Source organism: Lathyrus oleraceus, chromosome 2, assembly GCF_024323335.1.
Source record: "Lathyrus oleraceus cultivar Zhongwan6 chromosome 2, CAAS_Psat_ZW6_1.0, whole genome shotgun sequence".
Lineage (NCBI taxonomy): Eukaryota > Viridiplantae > Streptophyta > Magnoliopsida > Fabales > Fabaceae > Lathyrus > Lathyrus oleraceus.
This window is the reverse complement of record NC_066580.1, coordinates 478,132,736-478,142,026: the sequence shown is the minus strand read 5'-3', so window position 1 is coordinate 478,142,026 and position 9,291 is coordinate 478,132,736. Positions and strand designations below refer to the sequence as shown.

Here is a 9,291-nt window from a genome sequence, read left to right as displayed (position 1 = left end):
CTCATTTAGTTAACAAACTTAATCTTTTTTCATATTCAGCTTATTTGATTCTTAAAAGAAGTTCAAAAATTTATCAAATCAAATTTTGAATTATATACGAATTGATTCAATTTATTGTCAGCAACTTACATAACAAATATGTCAAAATTACTCTATTAAATTTGTCATTGCCAAACACAATCTAGTAAAACAATTCTATTAAAGGGATGTTGCGTAGTTATTCATCATCGTCATCATCATGAATATAAAGCTAGCTACTTAAAATCTCAGCTCCAAGAAGTGCAAAATAAATTACCAAAAATGTGAACTTAACCTTCCGCGCCTTCACAAAAGAAGAATATCAACACATATCAATACATACATCCCTTACTTCGCCTTTAAATTTTCTCAACATCATTTTATATAATATTCCTCCAAGAGAAGAAAATATAACAACCAGGATAAACACTGGACGAAAAGGACATAAAAATGCACCTTCTGATAAGTATTTCTGTCATCGAATTTTAGCTTTAATACCGAGACCGGTGTAAATGTGCAAGTAAAAGCTCGAATTTCCAAAAGGCAAAGCTCTCATCCTAAAAAAAACTGTTACATGTGCACTTTCTTGTTCCTTCTCGTGAAATTAACAGAATCATATTGCCAAACAAGTTGTGTTTTCATCTCCTGGCAACTCTGCTTCGTCTAATTTTCCTGGATGGAGTTGCATAATGAGCTATATCCATCACATTATCCCGACCTTGTTCTGCTTCCTCGTCACTAGTTTCATCAGATCTCCATCTTGGTCCACCATTGATGTTTACTTCAGCATTTAATTTCTTTTTCGTTTGGCTAAAGAAATGAAGTGCACATAAGGATTCAGTCTACACAATATTAAAGCAATATTGTACAGAGCAATTAATATCAAGGAAAGAAAAGAAACGAATAATAAAATTAAAGGGGTAACTAGATATTTACCTCAGAGAAACATCCATTGGATCATTAGTAGACATGACATTCCAACTATTATCATCTTTATGTGATTGTACATTCTTACTATTATACATATTTGGGAGGTCATTTGCAAATTCTTTAGGAGAGTTGAACGTGGATCTAGTAACAGAATTAGCTGTAGCCTTCCAGGAGAACATGGGACTGGTAGATTGATCATGGCCAAAAAGCAAGTTTCGTTCAACTCCAGGCAATATTTTGTCTCGCACATTTTCCTGGGAACTGCTTGCTGATCTGCTAAATGCTTTCGGTGGCGAGCCATTCATAAGACGGATCCTGTGATTCCTTGGAGTTGGAGTGTTATCATATCTGAGAATTTTGCCAATTTTAGCTTGGCGGCTTGAAACCCTCTCATTATTGGTAAGTAACCCCTCGTGAGGATGTGATGAGTTAATGAAATTACCAAGCTCAGGGCCAGTAGTTGGGAAAGGTGTGCCTATTTTAGCCGAAGTTGCTAAAGTTGAAGAGCCTAACAATGTGGGTGTGTGATCTTTATGTAGCATGAGAGAAGGATTAGCAGACGAAGGAATCAATAAACTGGTTGATGTTGAATCTTGAACCTGATGAACGTCAAATTTATTAGGAATTTCAGCTACCCCATGAGAAGTAGCAGCATCCTCAATCAAATTTCCGCTTTTCAGTTGTTCCCGCTCAACTTCTGGCAACAACTCCAAACTTCTGTTCTGTTTTATTCAAATGTAAAATTATTTTGAAGCTCAATGTAACAATGACAGTTTTCTAAACATGTGAAATATTTATAGATCCAGCACAATATATGCTGTGACTGCAAACCAGAAAAAAATAACTATTGCATGTTGTGGTTCGAGGATAAATCTGCCAGAAAATAAGTGTTAGGAAAAACTATATTTTAAATTACTTACAACTAAATTAGATCTCCATTGAATAGCTGTTTCTAATCTTGGTAGAAATTCTTGACTGATAGAACCTTTTGAAATGAAGTCTTGCTCCACCTTTTCAAGTTTAGTATGAACTTGATATGCTTCAGAGTATCTGTAGCGCTGAAACAGAGTATGAACTTGATAAGCCATAAATTCAGTCTCATTTTTTGTCAAAATTAATTAGCACACTCAGAAAGTTATGCTAAATTAATCTGACATTTAAGAAGCAAAAGAAAGTTAGAAGCTTATTTATGTCAGAATTATAACATAATATGAAAGTTAGGTATACAAAACCCACATCAAAACCAGGGTTGACAACAACACATATTATGATTCAATGATCATGCTTTAAAAGCGGCGTAAAAATCCAGGAAGGCAAAGACCATTTCCAAGGTCACATCCCTAAGTTGCATATTAAGCATATACAAGAAATAGATTAAGTAAGGAAAATAGAGACAATTTCGGGTGGCAAAGACCATTTCTCAGGATAAACCAGAGGGAACTGTATGTGCTCTGGGGTGGGGTATAAGTAATTGACAAGCAAGGGCTTGATGATAGTACATAGTACATACTAAAGAAATATGCATAACTGTTGTTACCAAGGATACGAAAAGCCAAATAGGTGGATAACAGTGCCATATGCAAGAAATATGCATAACTGTTGTTACCAAGATACGAAAAGTCAAATAGGTGGATAACAGTGCCATATGCAAGATATGGACCAGAATTGAACAAGGGGAGCAAAATTACATTTGCAAGATTCAAAAATTACAACTGCAAAGACCACCACAAGAAAAGCAACAAGATAAACGGACTAACAAGATCAAAAAATCAGTAGCATTAATGTTGTTAGAGGCGACAGCTATTGAAGTTGATTACCTGAATATAAAACACAGCGAGTAGACTTCCAGTTGTCCTTAGGGGGTCTTCGATAGCATATTCCAAAAGACACTTGTGTATATATTTTTCTTCATCAGAATTCCACGGCAATTCTAGCATTCGGTCCGCCAAGTTTCTCCGAATACAAAGGCAACAAATCTCTGTTACCAGGACCTCCACCCACTCAACCCCATTACTATTTTGGCCTTTTTGTTTCTCCTTGGTATCCCCAGACAATCCTCTATTGAAAGTCTTTTCTTTTGATTTGGTGCAGAGAACTCTCTGATGCATGAATGCCTCAGTCAGAAGCCCACACTCAATCCTTACCCGCACTGCGGTGACAGCATCCCTAAGTGAATTCATTTGCAGTCCACCATCACGCCCAGACCATCTCAAAACCATGAGAGCTGTATCAGGACTACCCCTTTCTAACAGTACTTCTGCAATTTTAGGATGGGAAGTTGGGCCAGATATCTCAGGAAGAATGCGACACGCTTCCTAACAGAGTAATAAATCACATTACTACTCTAAAAGGAAAAGAACGGGTCCACAATATATTATTACAATATGCAACATGTTTTACCACAACTATTCCGAGTTCAGTTTTTAGCTTACTTTAAATATTGGGAAGGGGGGATTTTATTTTCTAGCTTCTATTATTTAATAATAAACTAGCATGTTTCATATAATGATCAAACATAAGATTTCAATATAACAGTATATATACTGCTAGAGTGCCTAGATTCTTTTCCCTAGATGAATATATTCCTTATCATCAGCTAGTAGTTAAAAGAAATCAGTAAAGCAATCTTGATGTAAATATATATCTATCTTTAGTTTTTACTATGGTAAACAAGCACCGAAAATCATCAACCATAATTTTATATTGAAGTTACCTGTAAAGCTTCATCTGTATGATCATCAAGAAGGTAAAAAGTCAAAGACTCGAGTAAAGAGTGTCTGCTTATACTAAATGTAGCTGCAAAGTCCTCTAATATGTCTCTCCATTCTTCATCAGGAATGGTCCAGTGGCGATCGTACAAATAATACAGAAACTACAGAAGTTAAGGAAAGAAAGAAATATTGACAATAATAATCATTACCGACAGAAACATCCAGAGTTCCAAATCCACAAAAAGCAAGGATGGTAAAAGGATACAATTGCTTGTTTTGCAATCACCACATCAGAACTTCCATGCAAAAAGAGTAAGTCAGCAGCTGCTCGAAGATTTTTGAAGGGATAGCAACTCAGCACCTGATCAGTATTGGACCTGAAAATTGATGCTCCATCTTTCTGCAAGGCTGCAACTTCTAATCCATCTCCAATTTCAGGCATCATCTCCTCCTCCAAATCAAGATTATTCAATGCATCTTCAATAAATAGAGATCCATCATGTCCTTTTGACTCCGTTGATTCATTTATTGCATCTGGCCAAGCACGTCTAATTGCTTCTGATTTCCGTTTGCGAACAACTGAAGCCCATGATGAACTATTGGAAAAGCGAGATCTCACATTATCCAAAAATTCATGTCTGGTACACCAGATAACAATCTCCATATGCTGGGTACAACAATCAAATAAATTAATCAGCAGAATGAGGATCGCAGCGAGCTATTCTATACTTATAAGAACTTCATATCTCTGGGACAGTGGGAAACAGAAAGATATAGAAGGTAATCAAAATAGGGTATACAAACAATATAATTAAAGGGTATGGACTAATATCAGCCCCTTCCACTAAAAGCCTCCTAACACAACATATAACATCACTATGATTTTCTATACAAAGGTCGTGACATCCATACTTTCAAAATTAGGGTATAAATCATATACAACAAAAACATAACATCATTTAAACTTTAAACACGAATCCTAACGGAAATAGCTAGAAATACTATAAAAAGAAAGAGATATCTCCTTGTCCAGATGATTTTACACCAGGTGATCTAAGCAAGAAACATGTCAAATCAAATATCAATGCAATTGCAAAAACTGTAAATTGTTATAGGATTCTACATTGAGCTCAAACTCTTGCAAACTAAACCTGCTTTGTCTTTAATATGCTCTCTTGAAGATGGTGCAGATCATGAAGTTGTGCTGAAAGAGTACCCTTAAAAGATGACTCCAAAATGTCTAGCACATTTGATATGCCCTTCAAGTATGATGAAAATTTCAGAAGTAAACTTAATCTCTCTTTCATTCCTGAGATGTCAAGATTATCTAGTAAAAATTGTTAGGGAGACAAATATTAATGAGTCTGAAAAATAGGTCATACTACTGATTAGCTTTAGATACCAACAATTTAAAATGATTTGGGATACAAATTCCTTGTAGTTCAGTCATGATATTTTTGAATGTCCTCTTGCACCAATCCTTCACTACCACTTCATCCAACAAAAATGCTATGACAGGATCACTGGAAACAGCTGTTTCATCCATACATACATCTGTAATATCTGTAAAGTTTCTGGTCAAGAAAATGCAAAGTAGAGATAATATGTGACATTACAAGAAAATAAAACCAATATACGAAACATGGAGAGTGGAGAATTAATACAAACTATGAGTTTTTCTCCAACAATAAAATTAATATGAACACAATGTTCTAACATACCTTTCTTTAACAAATAATAGGTATTTTCTTTTTAAAAAACTATAATTGTGCTAAAAAAATGACTGCCATTGAAAGGATACAGTGGCAAATTAAGGAAACCAGGTTATTCTCAAATGCGACATCAAATAAAGAATAAAGGCGTTGGACGTCAGCAGTTAATTGTTTCTCCCCGTCTTCTATTTCTTGAAATCTCTCGTCACACCTTTTGGAAATAAGGCCAGCTTCCATACACTCGTAATAAAGTCGGTGACGCAGTTTAGTACCACTCTTCGGAATTGGGACTCTACAAATTGGACAGATGTCACACCGTTGACTACACTCTTCACATAATGAAGCATGCCCACATGAATTCAACACATGGTGGACATAACGACCACAGCTTCTCAAATCTCTAGTGGCTCGGCAGCGCTCAACTTTAGCTTCTTTGCACAACTCAATCAGATCAATTGCAGCCAAGTGCTCCAATGTTTCCTGAAATAAAACATCAAAGACCATTTTCCCCCTTTCCTCACACAGTATTTTGTTTGATAAATATGAAATGGTAACCTCTATTTACCGCAAAATACAGTTATTTCTTCGGCTAAATAGGCACAATAAGATTCAAACTAAAATTCTGTTTAAATAAAAAAAAAGGATTCGACATAGGTAAGATTAATGCACTATCCATAGAAATAAATAGTCGTGCTAACAGGTGCCTTTAGGACTTAAGGAAGCAACAAGAGAAAGCTTTGCATTGAAAAGAGTATCTTTAGGACTTCTAAAGAATTTCACAACACAATTGCAACATGACGGACTGGAGCAGCCAGTTACCACTACTGGAAGTATGTAACAGAGCAATCTGCTATAGTGGCATTAACACCCCCTACAAAGGCCGAAATTGCAGATGTTTGCAGTTGTGATAGCCTCTAAATGCTACATAATATAAAAAAAACTTGTTTTATTCGTCATTTTTTTACTTTGAAATTTAATGTTTAGTTACTTTAAGCATTAGATGCTTAAACTTGTTTGTTTTCTTGAGTTATTTTCTTGGTAATTACTTATATAATTTGCTTAATACCAGCAACATTTAATAGCTACTTCATTTATGCATATTTCATGAATAGTGAGTATTATTGAATGTTTTGGCATTTAAATATATATAGCATTAGTCAATTAATAGGTATACAGAAATTCAGCATAGCATTCATCCCATTATAGCTTTTTTTAAGTCAGCTACTAAGCACTTCTATTCTATCCAAGCTTGATAACTATGACTACCAATAGGTTCCACAAATGACATGAGCTCACTTTCTTTGATCAATTATTAGCTTGTTACCTCAACCTAGAAAATTTCCATGCCACAAAAACAAGATACATAACCCGGCCCAAACATGTTAGGTACTAAGACTAATGAACATGAAAATTGTAAAATCACGAATAACTCAATTTCTAAGTAGGTTTTCAAGAACTTCACATAGAGCAATAAAACAGTTACTACTCTAATGGTCTTCATTTGCAATATACTAGTAAACTATACAGTTCAAACGGTGCGTTACTGGAAGCTAGGGTTTACGAAGCTCAACGACAAAAAAAACACAGAAATCGAAATTAAGAGGGAATTAAGATTACCTGAACTAATCGGCTACTGTAGTTAGGTTGTATTGATGGGGAAAAAGATCTAACAATGTTGGCGGCGGCGCCACTGGAGCTCGATATAACGGCGGTGCCTCCGTTGAGCTTCCTATCCATTATAGTGAACTCCGTCAGATTTTTTTCCGAACACGAAATTGAAGGTGAGATTGGGTATTAGTGGTGATTACAGTTCACGGAAGGAACACATCAATGCTCAGAGAGAATAGAGGGAAACCTTTCACAGATTGGAGTTGCAGGGTTTTTGAAACACCGTTTTTTTTTTTTTTGCTTCTACAATTTTTCGTGACAACTAACACGGGCCGAAGAGTTACTGCCCGAATGTATTTGGGCCCACATTTTCTATTTTTATAAAACGGCCCATTTTCACTAATAATTCTTTATATTGAAAACTTTACCATACATACTCCAACAATTATTCCATCACCCCTTCAATTTAAAAAAAAATCCATTTTATTTTTTTACATATTAAATAATTTAACTTTCAATTTTTATATATTTTTTCTTCAAAATTAGTAAATCTGCACCCCTATACTAGTGTATTAGATTACTTTGTTTAAAGAGTTATAGTACATACATTTCTTTCGGTGGATAATATGCTTTCAATTTTGGTATAAAGATTTGTTCACTAGATTACTTACATCATTCTTATTTAGTATTATAATTTATATTCGATAATTTGGTTATCATTCTTTTTTAGTTCATGTTTGTTCAGCAGATAACTTACTTACAAGTAATCTGTAATCTGATATGCATATCTTTTTATATTTTTTATTATGTTTCACATATATGGATATTCCTTTATATATAAGCGAAAAAAATCAGATATGTGTAAATACCACTAATGCATTCTCAACTATACATAATTTTGATACATGAAAAAATGTGATAAGATAGATTAAGAAGGTTGGAATCAGACATAAAGTGAATGTTATCATTACTCGTTTAGGTAACAATACATGAAAGATTGGGAGAAACAACAAATTAATATTTAGTTAGGTTAAAGGTGAAAAATACAAGGAAGATGTTAGTGCAACACAGAGTGCTACTAAAAAATATGGTTGTCAATTCAAAATCAGATCAACATCATCTAAAGAAGCTTCACAATGGAAGATTGATGTAAAATATGGAGTTCACAACCATGTCTTACCTGATAAATTTGAAGATCGTATGTTTGTTGGTTGTCTAAGTGTATATAAGCGCAAACGTGTTGATTTAGCAAATCGTCATGTTCCACTCAAACAATTATTATTGTCCTTGCAAGAGCAAGATTGAGAGAATTTCACTCGAATTATGCAAATATATAAACATAAGAGTAAATTACAACTAGAGATCAAAGGTCCTAACACTGAAATACTATATTTTTAAGTTGATAGATGATGCATATTGTGTTTCTTAAAGTAGAAGAAAAAATTATTCATATGTTATGAATGAATTTTTTGGGTCCATCCAAATTTAGTTAATTTGTTGAATATTTTTTCTATTGTGTTTATTAAGGACAACATGTACAAGACAAAAAAATATAGGAAAATTTTGTTTAAAATTGTTGGTATAACGTCAAATGAGTTTATATTTGTTGTTGTATTTGTCTATATGGAATTTTAGTAGAAAAAGAACTTTGGTTGGGTATTGAATAAGCTGAAACAATTATTTAGTAAGGAAGAATTATGTTCGCAAGTGATTTTGACTGATAAAGATCTTGTTTTGTTGAAAACAATTGAAGTTATGTTTCAAAGGATAGTTATTTTGCTTTGTAGAATTCACATTATCAAAAATGTTCAAGCAATATGTTGAGACTTATGAATGATATGCAAGAGATGATAGAATTGTATGGGCTAGTAATTAGGTGTAGTATCATCAACAGTTGCAACAACTTAAGCAAGCTTGTATTGATCATAATTAACTCTTCATAGGCATAGATTTGTCAAAGTATGGATCAATTGAGTGTTGCATTTAGCCAACATCACGACTAAATAGGTATGCATTTTTCGTAGTTATTGTTTTATTGATTTGATGTGTTTTATCATGTTGAGGTTTTAGGATGCTCATTTGATTTTTTTTTCATTTTAGGATTGAGTATGTTCATTAAAAATTAAAGAAGATGTTGGGAAAAAAAGTATTAGTGACTTGTGTAAATGTTGAGAGGCTATGAATAACAACTTGAAGTTACAAATAAGAAACATTAAAGTTCCTTTTCAAAAGAGTTTTTATGAAGTTAAGCATGCGACACTAGTCCATTTTCTGGGAATCTGTGTGAATCGATAACAAAAGATGCTTTGAGA

At 33.8% G+C, this 9,291-nt stretch overlaps 1 protein-coding gene across 1 annotated transcript; it reads right to left on the bottom strand.

Annotated features, from left to right (window-relative positions):
- Positions 1–271: 271 nt before the first annotated feature.
- Positions 272–7,271, bottom strand: LOC127120591 (E3 ubiquitin-protein ligase HOS1). Its single transcript, XM_051051066.1, has 10 exons — positions 6,989–7,271; positions 5,461–5,851; positions 5,088–5,222; positions 4,811–4,986; positions 3,925–4,326; positions 3,662–3,820; positions 2,766–3,263; positions 1,869–2,006; positions 955–1,670; positions 272–828 (listed from the first exon to the last, which is right to left on the bottom strand). The coding sequence occupies exons 1-10, from the start codon at positions 7,106–7,108 to the stop codon at positions 657–659; spliced, it is 2,907 nt and encodes a 968-aa protein (XP_050907023.1). The 5' UTR covers positions 7,109–7,271; the 3' UTR covers positions 272–656.
- Between the last annotated feature and the right edge of the window lie 2,020 nt (positions 7,272–9,291).

What these genes read in the sequence shown, in the direction of transcription:
- LOC127120591 (XM_051051066.1), bottom strand. Translation starts at nt 7,108, where the DNA reads ATGGATAGGAAGCTCAACGGAGGCACCGCCGTTATATCGAGCTCCAGT. An exon ending in GGTTTCCTTAATTTGCCACT is followed by an intron (nt 5,223 to 5,460) that starts GTATCCTTTCAA and finishes GAAACTTTACAG; the next exon opens with ATATTACAGATGTATGTATG. An exon ending in GCATATTAAAGACAAAGCAG is followed by an intron (nt 4,327 to 4,810) that starts GTTTAGTTTGCA and finishes TGTTGTACCCAG; the next exon opens with CATATGGAGATTGTTATCTG.